This window comes from Gobio gobio (genome assembly GCF_949357685.1).
Source record: "Gobio gobio genome assembly, chromosome: 7".
NCBI lineage: Eukaryota > Metazoa > Chordata > Actinopteri > Cypriniformes > Gobionidae > Gobio > Gobio gobio.
Genome location: NC_137103.1, coordinates 19924112 through 19943842, shown reverse-complemented (window position 1 = coordinate 19943842; position 19731 = coordinate 19924112). Strand labels below are relative to the sequence as shown.

Sequence of the window (19731 nt, the reverse complement as noted above, 5' to 3'; positions counted from 1 at the left end):
ACATACATACATATATATATATATATATATATATATATATATATATATATATATATATATATATATATATATATATATATATATATATATATATATATATATATATATATATATATATATATATATATATATATATATATATATGATGTTCACAGATTAATTTATGACACATTTATGAAGTGAAGTGTTTGACAAATATATATATATATATATATATATATATATATATATATATATATATATATATATATATATATATATATATATATATATATATATATATATATATATATATATATATATATATACTTTTTTTATTTTTATTTTTATTCATGTACTCATAATCTTCAATCAAAATAACTTCCCCTCCCTTTTACAGTGACATCTCTTCTCATTTCTGATGTTGTGTTTACTGACGCGAGGGCGGGACAACCTGTCACTCACATGAGATCCACCAATAGCAAACCACAACCATCCAATGATCCAATCAATTCCTCACAGACAAAATCAAGTCCTATCATGCATATTTTCCTATTCAAGAAGCTGTTTCATTTTGATATATGTCATAATAGGGAAGATAAGACTATCACAACATTTGTTTCATGCTGACTTTAAGGTGGTAAAGATGGTCAAATAATTTAAGACCACATGTGACATATTATGAAACAGTTAACCAGCTCACCGGTCTCACCAGCTGAGTCACGGTCTACCAGGCACAAAGTGTGAATTCACCCCATCTATATAACAGGTTAGGGAAGCTGTAAATTGAAAACTTTTTTCCAAGCTCACTTCCTATCTGTCTTCCTTCCTGTCTGAGAGCAGGGCTGTCTGCGCAGACATGTGCTCTGCGAGAGGAAAATGACAGTCTGCGCTGGCAGCTGGACGCCTACAGGAACGAGGTAGAGCTACTGAAGAAGGAGCAGGGCAAGGCGTACCGTACTGAGGAGGACCACACGCAAGAACAGCAGCTGCACTTCCTGCAACAGACCATGCAGAACATGCAGCAGGTAATACACACATCAGCAGCAGTTTTAGGGTTCAGTCTCAGGCCGGCGTCCCGCTTTTGGTTTTGCAGCTGATTTTCATAAGCTATACTATCATTCAAAATATTAGGGTTTTTTCCATTAAAAAAAAAAATTATTTTTTAGCCCTTAAAGATGTTTTAGTTTTTGGCAATCATCTCTATCACGGCCACGTTCACGTAGCATTGCAGTTCTTAATCTTCATCATAAGTTCTCTTTCACGTCTTATTGCACTCAAACTGTCAAATACACACAAGGTTATGTCAAAAACACAAAAAGATCACATAAACACAGTCGTTATGTCTGTTAACGTAAACAGCAAAGAACAGTAAAGAAATTGCATGTGTATATTAGATCTGTGTATTAAAGTGAAAGCAGCGTAATATACAATACCTACTGCTATATATGCTAATATGAATCAAACAACAAAAGAAAAACAGAAAACTCACTGCTCTTGAATAAATTACTTTAGTAGCTTTAATAAGAATACATGTCTTTTGAATGCTGCTGTTAAATGCTCTGGCGAGGAGATAAACATGGCGGACTGTGTACAGCTCACTGAAGGCGGGGTATATGCTAATAAATTACACACTGCCGACACACATTTATGCTCAAACACCATGTAAAACTAAATTTTGCATAATAGGTCCCCTTCAAAATGTAATTTGTGTAATTTTATGTGATAAAACTGACTTTGCAGCAGCCATTACTCCAGTTTCACGAAACATTTCTTATTATTATCAATGTTGAAAACAGTTGTGCTGCTTAAAGGTGCCATTTAATGCATTGATACAATATTTTAAATTGTTCTCTGATATCTACATAGAAGGTGTGTGGCTTAGGTAAGGGCAAAAATACTCCAGATACGGTTTTACATGTCTATTTACAACCCTAGGATTTGTCCCTAGAATGAAATGGGCTGTTATTACCTGGAATTATCTGGAAGGGTCATGAATAATAATGTTAAGCTGTGCTCTGATTGGCTGTTTCACAGCAAGGCTCATTTCAGCAGCTCACACAAGTGCAGTTATTCAGCAAAAACAATTGCAAACAGCACAAGCGGCTCGTGAGTCGTGACAGAACACAGACCACCGTAATGTCACTTTAAGCAGAAAATCTCAAATGGAGATTGCTGAAATGCAGCTTGCTTGTTTATTGGTGTTTTCAGATCATCCGCGTGCGAGAGAGAGAGAGAGCTCACGTGCCAGATTGCACATTTTGAGTAAAACGCAGGATAGATTACGTGTTATTTTAACAGAAAAGCTCTGTTTTAAATTATCGAAATCTGGCAACCGCAAGCATGAACACTCGAACGTTCCTCTCTTTCCCCCGACAAAACCAAAGAATGCTTTTTGGTCAAGTTTTTGTTTTTTTAACTACATTTTAGTCTCATCTTTTTCCGTCAACGATATTGCATGATTATATACACAGTTATCCTTTAATTTATTATCCCAGTTATTCCGTTTGTGTCATCTCGTCTTGTCTTAGTCATGGAAAAAAAGGTCGTCAACGAACTTTTTTCGTCAAATTTTCGTTAACGAAATTGACACTAGTTGGAGGAAACTAACAACTTTGCATTAAATTAGTGCGGTAGCCTATCCTGTTATAGATAAACATTAACCATGCCTGTTTTGTGTCTGTGGGAAGGGTATGAAAAGTCCTCACATCCCCTGCACAGCCTGGAACATAACATTTATATCCATGATCTGCCATTTTCGCTGTTGTCCTTATCTTCTCAATGCCTGCAGAACTTCTGACGATGGTGTTTGAGCCTCATGGTATGTCAGTTCCATGTACAGAACTCTTATTATTCAACTATGCCAAATTAAATACAGTTTTCCATTCTATGGCACCTTTAATATATTTGTGGAAACCGTGATACATTTTTGACATCTTTGATCGAGAAGTTCAAAAGAACAGCGTTTATTTGAAATAGAAATCGATTAAACTATTAATTTCTTTAAAAACAGAAATCGTACTTGGTGTATTGTATTGTTGTGGGTGAATCAGAGGTACATGCTGATGCGTGTCTCAGCGGGTGTGCGTTAACAGCCTCGGTGACTTAACTTCCTGCTGACACTGATGACTAGCATGTTTGATATTATTGTCCAGTCATTAGGCCAGACTCATGAATCACAGGGTGACCAATTAGATCACACTAAAGAACGGGCAAGCCTGCTCTAAACCTTTTCTTTATGCTGTTATTTAACCCTGTAAAGCCTGATAAATGAAATAATAGTCAGTTTGTATATGCTGTGCTGTGGTATCTGGCACCAAAATGTTAGCAGCAGATCCTTTAAGTCCTGTAAGTTGCGAGGTGGGGCCTCCATGGATCTGACTTTTCACAGATGCTCGATAGGATTGAGATCTGAGGAATTTGGAGACCAAGTCAACACCTCAAACTTGTTGTTGTGCTCCTTAATCCTTTTGCTTTGTGGCAGGGCATTATCCTGCTGAAAGAGGCCACAGCCACCAGGAAATACCGTTTCCATGAAATAGTGTGCATGGTCTGCAACAATGCCTAGGTAGGTGGTACATGTCAAAGTGACATCCACATGGATGGCAGGACCCAAGGTTGCCCAGCAGAACATTTCCCAAAGCATCACACTGCCTCCGCCGGCTTGCCTTCATAGTGCATCCTGGTGCCATGTGTTCCCCAGGTAAGTGACACACAAGCACCAGGCCATCCACGTGATGTAAAAGAAAACGTGATTCATCAGACCTGGCCTCCTTCTTCCATTACTCTGTGGTCCAGTTCTGTTGCTCACGTACCCACTGTTGCCGCTTTCGGCGGTGGACAGGGGTCAGCATGGGCACCCTGACTGGTCTGCGGCTATGCAGCCCCATACACAACAAACTGTGATACTGTGTATTCTGACACCTTTCTATCAGAACCAGCATTAACTTCTTGAGCAATTTGAGCTACAGTAGCTCATCTGTTTGATCAGACCACACAGGCCAGCCTTCGCTCCCCACGTGCATCAATGAGCCTTGGCCGCCCATGACCCTGTCGCCGGTTCACCACTGTTCCTTCATTGTACCTCTTTTAATAGATACTGACCACTGCAGACCGGAAACACCCCACAAGAGATGCAATTTTGGAGATGCTCTTACCCAGTCGTCTAGCCATCACAATTTGGCCTTGTCACAGCCTTTGCCATGACACTTGAGCTCAGGTGCATCCTGTTTCCAATGATCATCCTTGAGATGTTTCTACAACTTGATTGGAGTCCCCCTGTGGTAAATTCAATTGATTGGACATGATTTTGAAAATCACACACCTGTCTATATAAGGTCCCACAGTTAACAGTGCATGTCAGAGCACAAACCAAGCCATGAAGTCTAAGGAATTGTATGCAGACCTCCGAGACAGGATTGTATCGAGCACAGATCTGGGAAGGGTACAGAAAAATGTCTGCAGCATTGAAGGTCCCAATGAGCATAGTGGCCTCCATCATCCATAAATGGAACCAGTAGGACTCTTCCTAGAGCTGGCCGCCCGGCCAAACTGAGCGGACTGGAGAGAATGGCCTTAGTCAGGGAAGTGACCAAGAACCCGATGGTCACTCTGACTGAGCTCCAGCAATTCTCTGTGGAGAGAGGAGAAACTTCCAGAAGAACAACCATCTCTGCAGCACTCCACCAATCAGGCCTGTATGGTAGAGTAGGCAGATGGAAGCCACTCCTCAGTAAAAGGCACCTGACGGACTCTCAGACCATGAGAAACGAAATTCTCTGGTCTGATGAAACAAAGATGGAACTCTTTGGCCTGAATGGCAAGCGTCATGTCTGGAGGAAATCACCTGGCCAATAGCATCCCTACAGTGAAGCGGGGTGGCAGCATCATGCTGTGGGGATGCTTTTCAGCAGCAGGAACTGGGAGACTAGTCAGAATTGAGGGAAAGATGAATGCAGCAATGTACAGAGACATCCTTGATGAAAACCTGCTCCAAAGCTCTCTGGACCTCAGACTGGGGCGATGGTTCATCTTCCAACAGGACAATGACTCAGAGGTCACAGAGTTGTCTCGTAGCCACTCCTTTGTTATCTTGGCTTTGTGCTTAGTGTCCTTGAGTTGCCCAGCCAGAGCCCGGACTTGAACCCGATTGAACATCTCTGGAGAGATCTGAAAATGACTGTGCACTGACGCTCCCCATCCAACCTGATGGAGTTTGAGAGGTCCTGCAAAGAAGAATGGGGGAAACTGTCCAAAAATATGTGTGCCAAGCTTGTAGCATCATACTCAAAAAGATTTGAGGTGCTTCAACAAAGTATCGAGCAAAGGCTGTGATTACTTATGTACATGTGATTGTTTTCATTTTTTATTTTTAATACATTTGCAAAGATTTCAAACAAACTTCTTTCACTTTGTCATTATGGGGCATTGTTTGTAGAATTCAGGGAAAAAAAATAATTTAATCCATTTACTATAACAAAATGTGGGAAAGGTGAAGCGCTGTGAATACTTTCCGGATGCACTGTATATATATATATTATATTAAATGTCACATTTATAACCCATTATAATAAATGTCACATTTACCTGCCCTTCAATATATATATATATATATATATATATATACATATACTGTGTATTTTTTTAATGGAACAGTTAAACCTTTAGATAAAACTAAATAAAAAATATGTTGTTAATATTGTGTTTATTCAGTCATATTTGATACATCAGGCTTTTATGGCTCATATATTATAATATAGTCAGAATATTGAGCTCATAATCGAGGAGAGAAAATTTTTTTTTATCCAGAGGCCCGAACTGAACATAAATATGCAATTTGATGCAGTTGTTTTATGATCAAAGCTCTGTAGTTCTGTCAGATGATCGAAGGCATTTAGAAGAACAGGTTTTTCGGCAAAGTTTTGATCATGAATTTAGAGGCCTTGGAAATGTGTGTCTCAAATATGATACAGTAGGCTTAAAAGACTTAAGGGACATATTTGTCCTATGTCTGAAGAATCTGCAAAGTAACATCTTACACAGTCCACTCAATCTCAGTTGATGCTGGCGAAAGATCACATCATCACAGCTGAGACTGAAGACCCTTCTAAACAGTGAAACACATTTGACACATTCAAACATACTCAAAGCATCAGTTATGCATAAGTGTTCAGCATGCTCGCACGTCAGCGCTCCATCTGGAACGCAAACACTCACACCTCCGTTAATTAGCTGTCAAATCAGCTTAAACGATGATTGGACACAGTGTTCTTCATGACGCAGGCTGTCATAGTGCAGCCATTAACGCAGGCCCTGGTGAGCTCTCTCTCTCTCTCTCTCTCTCTCTCTCTCTCTCTCTCTCTCTCTCTCTCTTGTTCGCTATCATTTTACATTGTGCAGTTGCTTCAAAGGCTTTTATGTACAAGATAAATACTAATGTAAGAAATTAGTATCCTTTTTGTTGAATAAGAAAGATGATATTCAGATATATATAGAGAGCAGTGGACTGCCATCATTTAATTTAAAACTTTAAGTTTACATTGATATAAAAAATATATTTCAAATTTAAGTTTCTATTCATTCAAGTAATATGCATGCTAATAAGCAACTATTTAATAGTGAGAACAGGACTCTAAACTAAAGTGTTACCTCTTTTTCTTTTCAACAAAAAGCTGACTGCATGAACTTCTGAACAGGCATAAAGGTCTGACTCGGTCAACCTTGCTAACCCACCACACCCCTCTTTATTATCTTCGCCGTTCAATAATGTTTATGTGTTGTTTGTTTATGAGGGCACCATGCAGCCCCACACGCTGCTCATTGTTCCAGCCATCTGCTTTCTGTTGCTCACGATGCTGTTTGTCTCCACAGCAACTGCTTCGGCTCCAGGAAGAGCTGAAAGGGAAGGAGCTGGAGCTGGAACAGGCCAGAGATGAGCAGCGCTACCTAGAGGGAGAGGTCCTCAGCCTCAGGGAAAAGGTTGGACAGACTTGTTGGCCATTTTACTGAATAATCTGAATTTCCATATACTTAATAGTTTTATTTGAGGGCACAAACAATGATTATGAGGAGAAGCTACAGCTACTCAAATTAAATGTACCCTTTTAGCTACACTACAAGATTATTATTTCGTTGCAATCACAACATTTATATGGCAGAAAATAATGAGGATTCCAATTAAGGTGACATTAGTCTACATTATTCTACCCATCTACCAATAATTTTGGCAGAAATTGTAGTGATAAAAAAATATAGTCTCCCATCCACTAATTAACGCTGGGTTATTTGGGAAGCTGAACATGGTTATCTTTCTCTCACAACCAGAAACACACTTCTTTAGTGACATTGTTGATTTCGTGGTCTAAAAATAAAATGCCAGCCCTGTCGACGGCTTCCGTTACCCGAACGAAACTCGTTGATGTGCTCACCTGGGACAAGTGCCCATTCAAGCAATTCCGCCAATTATGACCTTACACAGGCCTATACTCGAAAAAAACTTTCCGAAACGTATTCGAATCCTGAAGGAGTGTATTTGGCACAGAAATACTCATAGTCATATGTCTAACTCAGTTTTTGAAATTTTGGCCATGTTTAGCATGAGCATCCAACTCTTGAACAATAAGTCAGAATGCATGAAATAGCATTATAGTAGCATCAAGTTGTTCCAAAGCTGTATGAATTTCTTTCTTCTGCTGAACATAAAGGAATATATTTGGAAGAATGTTTGTGACCAGGCAGATCACAGCAGCCATTGACAACCATAATGGGGGAAAAATAAACTATGGTAGTCAATGGCTGCTGAGATCTTTACTCTATTTAATTTGATGTAAGTGTGAACTCGTGAATAAATATTAAAAATAAAAGGATTCCCCTCTGGAGAAGTGTTCAGTCTTTCTGCTCGCAAATTCCGCCATGTAAATAGTGAATCTGCCATGGTGCAAGCGTAACTGACTTTTAAAGGGAATGGGAGATGAGACTCTGATTGGTTTATTGCACATTACGCCCAAAACACACCCATGACTCATTAAGAGACTAGATACAACCCTTTTGGACCATGTGCCGGGCACGCCAACCATTTTTCCCGTCGTTAAACTAGCAAAAGTGGATTCAGACACGCCCTAAGTGCACCTGCACCATGCGCTTCAGACCATGTGCTCAGATCGTTAAAATAGGGCCCAAAAGGTCACAATTACCTTTTATATATATTTTTTATTTTATTTTATTCTGCGATGGAAACAAGCTTCCATATCTCACTGCTTCATTTGAAAGAAATAGTGAAAATTTTAGGCAAGCTTGTTTGATTAGTTCACTTGGCTGTAAAACTTCACGTGCAATATATAATTGTGTCACTACTTTTGGCAGTGTCATATAGTTAAGTGTGTAGCATTCAGTTACTTCCCAGCACTGGTAGGGAGTTAGTTTGTAGAGAGGCACAAAGCCTTATATAAGCCATTAAGAGCACTGTTCGCTTCAGATATACTGCGTTTTGGCAGTGTCTGTCTCCTCATGTGACAACGGGAAGCTCTGCAGCCTGGGGTCACTTACTGTCCTCACTCCCCCAGTGCATGCAGCGAGAAACACAACTCAACATGGCAGCAGGAGCACAGGATGCACACGCACACACCTGAAAATAGAGACATGTTAGCAGCAACACACGAAAAAGAGCAGGACTGTTTTTGTCTCAAGATGAATGTTTTTTTATGGCTGGAGAAGGGAAACAAGGCTACGCTGGAGAGCCGGGTTGTTCTTCATTTCTACACTAGACACGCATAGTCACATATAGGCCCAGTCTATGAAAATGATATACAACACAACACCTGCATTTGCAGGAAACACATGTTCTCAAATTCACAGACGAGGTTTAAGACTGGTCCCAGACTAAAATTAATGTTTGAGCTGTTTTAACTGAAAGCAACTTGCATATCTTAAAATATATCAATGGCAATGTTTTGTCTCAAGATACACACCAGTAACGAATTTTCTAAGGCATGATTATAAAAGCTACTTAAATGTCCTAACTCAACTAAGGCCTAATCCTGGCTTAATCTAAGCCCTGTCTGTGAAACCAGGCCTATATGCATTTTCATAATTACTTCTATTATCTTTGAAATGTGGTTAAAGCATATGGCTGAATGTACCGACAAGCATTTATGGTTAACTAAAAAATACTTTGTCAAACTTGCATGTTATATATTTAAATACATTTGTAATCAAACATTTGCAATGATGAAGTTGCAATTTTGTGCATTTAAAATTAATAAAAAAAAACTTTAAATGTAATATTGAATAACACCACAGTTAAAATTATAAGAAAGCACTTTACATGAGCTTTAGGACGTTAGTCAACACATCATAAGTGTACGTCTTTAAAGCATGAGAAAAAAAGGTATAAATATTGACTAGCATATTAAAGCTCATATCTAAACAGTTTTTCTGAATATACTAAGGGCCAGATTTACTAACAGCTTGCGTCAGCGCAAACCCTGTTTTGGCGTTAAAAAACTACTGTCATGATTTACTAAAGACACAGGGTTATTTTTGTGGGTGACCTTGTTGCATATGCATTCGTAGGAGTTTCCCTTTTCTGGCGCAAAATTCATGAGAGGATAGTATTTATATGAATCAATTGAGGTGATTTAACAAAGGTTTGCGCTAGTCAATTTACTGGTGTTTTGCACCATTATTTACCGACCAAAAAAAGCATGTCGGGATGCTACCGGGTAAAAGCACCAGACGCTACCGGGTAGATTGCGCTGGTCATTATGTAAATGATCCGGCTTGCGCCTGTATACATTAATTTGCGCGTCGTCAGTAGATCACACGCAGAACTGTCCACTCCCATCTGTGCTTTTATGGATTTGTGCTCTCACGCTAATTTGCCCTGTCTAGCAAATCTGACCCAAGGTGCACAATCAATAGTTAAGTGTATATCTAATTCTAAAAACACTCTTAAGTTAAGCTACTTCTTTTTCACAAGGGGTGCCTTAACATTCTGTCTCCGTAGGCACTCATAAAAATAGATCTTTACAAAAATTAGAGACACATGAGTTGTGAAAGTTAGATGTGACTTTTGGCCTTAAAGGATTAGTTCACTTCAAAATGAAAATTCCCTGATATTTTACTCACCCCCATCTCATCCTAGATGTTCATGTCTTTCTTTCTTCAGTCGAAAAGAAATTACGTTCTTTTGAGGAAAACATTCCAGGATTTTTCTTCACATAATGGTTTAAATTGCTACCAAAATGTTGAAGGTCCAAATCAATGCAGTTTCAAAGGGCTTCAGATGCTCTGCGTGATCCCAGACGAGGAATAGGGTCTTATCTAGCGAAACGATCGGCCATTTTAAAAATGAAATAAAAATGAATATACTTTTGAACCTAAATTGCTCATCTTGCGCTGCTCTGTGACGTTCTAGTGATTGCACAATCACGTCGAAAACGTCACACTAGACGTAGACAGAAGTACCGCCCCAAGTGACCGTGCGAGGACTAATACATACTCCCTTTACCAAAAAAAAAACACTTCATCTTCAACTTCAACATCGTCTGACATTGTTTTACCTTTTTTTGGCTAAAGGGTGTTTGTATTAGTCTTCACATATGCACTTTGTAAACACAGGGACCATACTTCTTTCTACGTCTAGTGTGATGTTTTCGATGTGATTGCGCAATCACTAACACGTTGTAGAGCAGCGCAAGATGAGCAATTTAGGTAAAAAGTAAATTTATTTAAAAAAAAAACAAATTTAAATGACTGATCGTTTCGCTAGATAAGACCCTATTCCTCTGGGATCGCGCAGAGCGTCTGAAGCCCTTCGAAAATCTTTGAAACTGCATTGATTTGGACCTTGAACATTTTGGTTGCAATTGAAAACCATTATATGAAGAAAAATCCTGGAATGTTTTCCTCAAAAAAAAACTTAATTTATTTTCGACTGAAGAAAGAAAGACATGAACATCTTGGATGAGATGGGGGTGAGTAAAATATCAGGGAATTTTCATTTTGAAGTAAACTAATCCTTTAAGGCATTTTACCATATCTATTTAACAGACTGTACATCTCACAGCTTCTTCATCCATGTCAATTGAAATGTTCTTTCTGCCTTGATTAAGGTATAGAGCTATTGTCATTGAGAACAGATGATATGTTCTCTCTGTTGATGAACAGCACAACATGATACCTCATCATTTGTGCCGGTAAAGTGGTTTGCCCAGACGCAGGGAATAATGACCAGGCTTGTTTACTCTATTTTCCTAACAGCAGACATTGGTTTGCATGAATGTTATTTGACTGAGATAATAGGAACATCAATAGTCGTGGAGGTCCTGTGGAGCCCGTACTGTATTAACGCTCCTAACCGAACCCGCTAGCAGATGGGAGACGTGTGTACAGTATTTTTAGAATCAGACGGGGCTTGCTTTCATATTTCATAAATAAGAAACTGCTGTGACCTTCTAGAGACACCCTGGCCATAATGTATGGAATCACAAATGTGTTTCATTACCCCATTTCTCCCACATCCATTAAAAATTTAGTATCAACTTGGCACACTCGAAGCCCGTCCCAGGAGTAACATAAGCTATGTTTCTGTCCACCTATTTTAATGCGCATTTTGGTATATCGCATAAAAAACGCTGGATGGAAACGCCAAGATGCACATGAGAAACGTATGCACTCAATTGAGTCGGATACACTTTTTATCCGATGAGAAGACGCGCATAAACTACGATAGAAACACATTTACTGGATTTTTTTTTTGATGCGCATCAAAAAAATCATGTAACTTTGAGCGATGAGACGGCATAACTGAAATGCTAGATGATAACATTTGAAAAATTGTTTTGGTTGTTCTGAAATGCCTGAACAAAGTCTGTTGTCAACGTGGTTCCTCCCAGAACTGTCTTACACGACTGCGTTCCCGAACAGTAGGCATTCGCCTCCGATAACATGACCGCGTTTATTCCGTTTCGTCTGCGCTTTGAGGCGCAAATGTTTTATGCGATATTACAATTTTGCGCATTAATTAAATTCGCAACTTTGGATGGAAACATAGCTACTGTCTGCTCCTTCACAGCTGCATTTCAAAACAGGATTGGGTCTGTAAGTGAGTATTTCTGTTCTTTCTTGACAGCTGTTGAATGCCATGGAATCAGTAGACTTGATGAACCACAACTCTGAAGGCCATGAAAAGGTAAGTCACCCAGCGTCCATCACGTCACTGATGCATTGACACACCACCAGTGAGATTAGTCTGCAATATCAGAACACTTCAAAAGAGGCATGTGAACCGCTAACATTGTATCATCCCTTCATTTCTCTTCACACCATGAGTTCTCTGGCAGGAGTTAATTTTAGCCCACTGATCTGTATGTTCAGTGAGTATATGGCCTCCCTCTGCTTTTCTGCATAATACAACACTCCCAAGCTGAACCAGTTCCACCGAGAGTGTCAGCCGCAGTGTCAGAAATTAACTTTTTATTAAGGCGCAATATTTGAATTCAAGAATTAAATTTCTAAACATCTTTTTTTCTAACCAAAGAAAAACAGTGCAAAATAAATCCACAATTGAAGTAGTTCACAATTATGACTGTTAAATCTGTTAAATATCCTTATCTATTAAATCTATGAAATCAAATACTAATGTAGCTGACCGGTTAACCCATATGTTAGATAATAACTCTATTGTCTGTCACAGTAGTTTGGAGTTTTGGAGTCTTTTCTTCGCATTAAGTAAAATCAGCTTTTTTTTTCTTTTTTTCTTCACACCCCGTTCGTTTGTAGCAATTGATTCAGAACCTTGTATGTTTTCTTTCTCCCTTAGGTCAGGTCATGTTAATATCTAGTATGACCAATTTGGAGTCTACATCACGTTTATGTCATTTGCAGCTGCGCGTGCATTGTGGTGGCAGAAAAACAATTGTAACAAGTGGAGGAAAATGGGCAAAATCTACAGAACAAGAGAACAGATGTCTTGTTGCGCCTTTGGATGTCAAAATCGGAATGCAAAAAAAATGGTCTTCATATTTAGAGAGTACAGTCGTCAAGAAGCTAAATAAAGACAATTATGTTTACAAGCCACATAATGGACTGATGAAACCTGAAACCTGCGATGATTATTCTACTATTAAAGCATGGATGTGATGTAAACAATAGATCTACATAATAATCACATATGCAGTTCATAGGAGCATAATAGCTTTACAGTTACAGCATGAAATAATATTTAAATCTATAAATTTTTACATATATATAACATATAACATTTAAACAACGTTTTAGGCCTATCTCCTTTCTTGCAATAGTGAGTTGATATAACAATTCGGGGGGAAAAGTCAGAATTGACGGATATAAACCCACAATTCTGAGGGGAAAAAGAAGACGCTGTTTACAAACACAAAATAGGTCTATATAAATACAGCAACCACATTCACACCAAAAAGTGGTATTGTCAACTCTGTAACAGACTGCTTGTAATGAGAATGCAATCCAACCGAGTAGACCAAAGAAACCGATATTCCAATCGATTCCTAGCGATGAGATAAAGATAGATGTTATATAAAAATGGATAACAACCATGAGAGTATCTGATCTTTGAAGACAAAATGTGTGGGTCAGCACAGCTGTCCCACATAGAAACATGCATATGAATTTCTATCACATATTTACACATGGTATCACGCCTAAATGTGAAATAAACTGTAAAATAAAGTTGAGTGATTAACATTACACAATTTTGCTACTGACTTGCTTTCTCCTCTTTGATCACAATATACAGATTACAGATATATATGTGTTATTTACAGTATATCATAGATCAGTGTTTCCGCCTTGTTTCAAATCTACATGCCCCTTCCAACTTCACAACTCGTGTATCATCTAGAACATGACTTTGCTCAGTCGCTCAGGCTCTGTACTTTGTAATTTTGTATTTCTGCACATTCTGACCAATGACACTTTTAAAAACAAATCGTCCTCCGTTTTGAATTATTTACTTGTGAAAACAAACTGAACCCACATTTTAAAAATGTAGTTTGACAACAAAGAAACTGAAGGTCTGCTTGGTTAATTTATAAATACCTCATTCATTTATTCATTCATTCAATCTCTGGTCAGCAATCCCCATGCACTGAAAAAGGCATGGAAGTGCTCTGTAATCCCACTGGAGTGATGCACTTTCAAGAAACAATAAGCAATGTTCTCTCTGAGGACATACATGTACATATTGTGAAGTTTTCTTTAAAAAATTACTGAACTGGAATTTTCCATAGGTCATATATGGCTTTAGACACATGCTATGCACTGCTGCCTCCATTTACAGTTTGTCCCCGAGGGTGTCCAAAAATGCACTGCGCAAGCATGTTTGCTATAATGTTGGTTCAACCTCTATGTGACTTACGGCCTGCCATCTTGGAAGAAGAGCCTCTTAAATGTCAATAGGCATTGATTTCTCTGAAGGCAGCAGAATGCAGTGCATTTTCAGTAAAGATTAGCAGGCATACCCATCCAACTCAACAGTTAGTATGATCCCATCACTCTTTTATCTGCTTCGTGTAGGTTACACTGCATCCTAATGTGTGTTTTTCCCTTTGTATGCGTGTGTACAGGGAGTCAATGGCACAGCAGCACTCTACCACCATCGAGAGAAGAATAACGACGCGGTCATTTGGGGTCCTTTGAGATCAGAGAAAGAGGCTCTCTTGCTCGGTAATTATTCCAACTCCGCTTCATGCCGTTTTGATCTATAAAACATCTTGAGCCGTGTGCTGAGGGGCTTGAATACCAGATGGGCTTGGAGGATTGAGTCCTAGCTTAAAAGCACAAGAGGGCGAGCAGGTGCAGGAGCAGCCAAGCAGTTGAATGCAAGGCTGTCCAACCCATGTTTGAACCGCTACGATAACAATGACTAGGAAAGGTGAGGGAAGAGAGGCCGGTCGGACACTCTGCAAAACCCCAGTCTCTCTGTCATGTTTTTGGATGATGATCCTTAGGAGGAGCTCCGGGGAGCTGGTCTTCTTTTTGCCAGGCGCTTTATTGGCTCTAGTCCAGAGAAGGCCACACAGCCTTCGCTCTATCTAATGGCTGCACAACACCACTGCTCGCAAAGAGGACACATATACCGCATTGATGGAGTAGGGAACGTCAGCCAGGCTCTGAGGCCCTGAGCCAGAACGGCAGAAAAGCCAAACTCATTTGAGCTGAACAAAGTGAAGGGACGGACTGAAGAAAACAAATTGTTTGAGTCTCCAGGCGCTCCTGTTCTAGACTGTTAGCTCCGAAGAGAACGTCTAATGCAGTTATTGGATTAGCTTGCTCTGTAAACATAATTTTGTATAAGCTTCCGCTGTTAGGCCATTCAAATGAGTTTGTTTGGTTGGATTTCTCGTACGAGTATGCGAAAACAGATATGTTTATCTCGGTAAGTACGACGCACTGTAGCAGAACAGAGACGTATGGTGCCGGCTCAGCTGTTCTGCATTGAATTTTAAAATCGGAATGGGCATCTTGAGACTCCCCTTCCCTCCCCAAGTGTAGCTCTGTGAAAGTAGGTCTTACGGAGGGAATTGAATGAGGTTCATTCGTAATTGGTTGCGTAACGGCATATAAATCAAGGAAATAAATATTGGCTCTGGCCCTTCAGGCAAGGCACTATATCCTGCGCCTCTGCATCGGTACTTTACCTTTGCAGGACCTCTCTAAAGTAATCAGCTTAAGTGGGGGAGGGACAGGACTTCTGCTTCAGGCGGCATATTTATGACCATGCGGCTGCGGCTCTTGTCTTGACTACTAGTCAGAGACAACATACTGTCCGTTCATTTACAAGCCTGTTCTGTTGTCTGTCTCTCCAGGAATCATTTCAACCTTCCTCCATGTCCACCCATTTGGAGCCAACATCGAATATCTGTGGTCTTACATCCAGAGACTTGATACAAAGGTGATCATTTTTGTTAATTAGTTCACCCAAAATTCTGTTATTAGTTACCGTCATGCTGTTCCAAACCCATAAGACTTTGGTTAATCTTCAAAACACATATTTTTAATGAAATCTGCAAGGTTTCAGTCCCTCCATTGAGTCTCCAGGTAACCAAAACTTAGAAGATCCATAAAGGTCATAGTGGTGTCGTAAAACGAATTTATATGATTTGAGCGATGTAAGTATTGTGAAGCGATATGAAGGCTTTATGTGATGAACAGATTTATTTTAGACTTTTATTCACATATAAACACAAATAGGCTACATAGAGCTCATAACGTGGTAAAAACGTATGTCACACGCTTGAACAACCTCATTGGTTCTCATGCATCATACAAGCATGGTTGAGCTTCCATTTACCATATGTGATATGGTCTATGTGTGTTTATCATTTAGATGTAAATAAAGCCTAAATGAAATCTTTTCATAATATAAAGTGATTGTGTCTCTTCAGATTTCATTTCAAATATCTCAATTTGTGTTTAGAAGAATAACTGAAGTCTTATGGGTCAGGAACAACTTGAGGGTGTGTTTCATTTTTGTTTAAACTATCATTTTAATTAATTTACACATTATGGCAATGATGCATGCAGGATTAACAATAGAGTAGAAACAATCTCCTTTGAGTCAATATGTTATATGAGCCATGTGTTCATTATCTCCTTGTCCCTTATAGATCCCATGAAATATTAGAGGGACTGTTTGAATTCAGCCATTTGCACCCAGGTAGCCTGGTGGAGCTTGATCAGTCTACAACATAATGCAGATTGTATGTGTCAGATGTGGTTTTGAGGGCACTGAATGTGTTCTGACATTTTGCATGGTGGTGCTTATGTGTAGACAAAACATTCCTTCCTGTCAACACTCATACGTCTTTATAAATAAAAGCCCCAAAATAATACAAATTTACTATTATAATATACTATCATAACAGTACTGTATATGTTATTATTCAATTGGATAATATATTTAAGCAGTAAGTTGTCCTGTGAATCATATTGAGATTTTAGACCAAAATTTACCAATTTGTCTGTAATAATAAATAATATAATATAATATAATACAAGTTTAAAATAGTTTTTTTATGATTTGAAAGAAGTCACTAATGCTATTATTTTAACATGTAAACAGCTGCTGGAAAACAGGAAACAAAACAAATCTGGATTTTTGGATAAATAGTAAGTTAAAAAGAACAACATTTATTTTAAATAGAAATGAAGAAAATGTATTTCTTACCATAAATTGGTTGTGAAGGAAGTGACTGGAATTTGTTTTTGAAAATGTCTTTATTGCTTTTGTTTATGGTATAAGCTGGCAAGTTAGTCTGGATTTGCCAGTCTAACAGGCTGTGCACACCTGGGCGATTATCGCGCGCTTATCGGTTTTTGGGGCTTCTTTGTTTTCACACCGAATCGATTTTCACTAGCGATGCGCCGAGTGAACGTGCAATTTCAGTAGAAATTGTACTGCTCCCAGTACACAAGGTGGTGCTGTGCCACTTTACGCTTCTGACACTCGCTTGTCACGCAAAAGAAGAAGAGAGACAGTATTTTCTACTTACTTCCTCTTTGTCGTATCAATGTGTGCTCGGCAAGACCGTTTTGTGCTTGAGCGCCACCAAGTCGTGTTTTACTGTCACTTCAGCAGCTCTAGGCACGTGAACAAAAGCGCCGATCTCATTGGTCGGACAGTTTTTAACACGCCGCGTCAAAACAAACAAAAACGTTTTTACGCCTGGCGTTTTGCGCATCGGTGTACACACTCACATTGGTGCCCTTTGTTCAGTCACGAGGCGTTCAATGTCGGCGATAAATGCGCACGAAAATCGTCCCGGTGTGAACAGGCCTTATGAAGTAAATTCTATTGACTATAAAAAATAAAAAAAACATGTCCAAAAGTTCCAATTTCCTTCAATTGAAGGAAAATAAACCTGCTCTCACCAAGCCATTTCATGTTGTCTTTAATATGAGATCAGCTTAGTTTGTTTTATCAAATCCCAATCTAAATAGTCACTTACTTTAAAAGTAGAGAAAATCAGCAGTCAAGCAGTAGTATAAACAGAATAAAAATGTTTATATAATCTCCATTTAAAAATGAGCAGTACAATATGACAGTAACTGTTTGCAGGGAGCAAATGACAAATTTACTGACAAACACATTAGTGCCTTTATTAATTTCTAAACAAGCTTAGGCGAGGTCACAAACTGTGTCAGTTTATGCACTGAACGTTCAACGTGGATCCAAGTGTCACTTTGCTTTGCTCATCTCTCATTCTTCAGATCTCGGCCAGTGAACTTGAAAGATTAATGGTCCGGTTGCCCAACATGTTCAAGCAGGAGTTCAGTGGCGTTGGAGCGACGTTGGAGAAACGCTGGAAGTTCTGCGGGTTTGAGGCTCTCAAGTCGGCGTGACTCGCAAAGCCACATACACTGACACTGAGGCTGCTGGACCTCTGGAGGACTGATCCAGGTTCAGCGAGAAGGGCCAGAGCCTCATAGACAAACAACAGGCTCTACACCCCCGTATACCGCCACAGATCAGATCAGATGGAAGTCGTCTCTTTCTTGCAGACTCTCTAGAGGAAGTAAGACTCTACGTGTGACGCAGCATCAGATGTATTTACTTGAAAAAGCTCCTTCCAGACTTGTGTGCCGATTGCGTAACTTATCTGTCAGTGGCGTTGTCCCTAAAGGCTGGGTGATATCCAGGAATATCGCGCCTCTCAGTTAAAAATACGGAATGTTGAATGTGGGACACAGATGTGTGATTGCGGCCCTAAGCGCCCATCAAAGCCAGAGTGTGTGTGAAGATGATTTCTGCTCTGAAAAATGATTTAATACATGGCCTCCAGTGCTGGAGCTGATAGACAACAGTTACACAGCTGACGCTCTTTGGACAGTTTGCTGTGTTTCAGGCCATCCATGTTGTGTAGACAATGTATGTAACATGCTCTTCATGTGTTGATGCACTGTTGTCAATGGTCTGCTTATGTAAATTATGATTTTTTTTTAATCAATTAAACTTTGTATCCAAAATCGAACGCAGTTGTTCTTGGAGAAATCAAAGCCAGCTTTGGGTGCCATTTAGTATCGAAAGCAGAATTGAAAACAGAACATTTAGGAATTTTGTTTTCGACTACTGAAATTCCATAAATGTCACTACAGCTTAACATCTTTTGAGGTGTGGCGAATTTAAATTCACCCTCTGGAGGGAAGCCAGTTCTTCAATTCTGGATTTTGCCCAACCCCGTCTTTGAATGTTGTCAAAGCTGCCTGGTAGCGTTGTGTCTGACATGTTTTTTGATGCATGTCTGGGATAAACAACTGAACTATCTGCCATGAATGTGGAGCAGAACTTCCCTAATCACCCAGAATATAACAAGCTGTGAATAATGAATGAGAGGGGTGGAGAATGCTGCTCTGTGTGTGTTTAATGTGATCTATTTGCTATTTACATCAGCCACTGAGACGCTGTTAGTAGTGCATTTGAGACCATCTAAGCCATTTGCATTGTTGCTTGTACCAGCACTGGCATTATTTGAGGTTGTTAGAGTCATGAATAGTTAATGCACAAAGATCAAGGATTATGGTGATGCAAGACCTAGAGCACCTGCATCTTTAGTGAACCCCTTTAGTTGCATTTGCAATGTGTAATTCAAACGAACAGTAAATATGTTGTACAATTCTGAGATATAAAGTCACAAAGTACAAGAATGAACACTTCATGTGCAATGCACTCTTTAGAGTTCTGCAGGGATGTTGTCAAAACCCGGAAGACTAAGG

At 39.3% G+C, this 19731-nt stretch overlaps 1 protein-coding gene across 2 annotated transcripts in view; it reads left to right on the top strand.

The window, feature by feature from the left end:
• enox1 (ecto-NOX disulfide-thiol exchanger 1) overlaps positions 1–18980 on the top strand; it is a 157821-nt gene extending 138841 nt beyond the window's left edge. For both annotated transcript variants that reach the window (XM_079821158.1, XM_079821157.1), the window contains 6 exons: positions 823–1007; positions 6850–6957; positions 12110–12169; positions 14583–14682; positions 15825–15910; positions 18229–18980. In XM_079821158.1, coding sequence (XP_079677284.1) covers positions 823–1007; positions 6850–6957; positions 12110–12169; positions 14583–14682; positions 15825–15910; positions 18229–18360 — 671 coding nt within the window. In that variant the 3' untranslated portion in view covers positions 18361–18980. The remainder of the gene's footprint in view (positions 1–822; positions 1008–6849; positions 6958–12109; positions 12170–14582; positions 14683–15824; positions 15911–18228) is intronic.
• Positions 18981–19731: the final 751 nt, after the last annotated feature.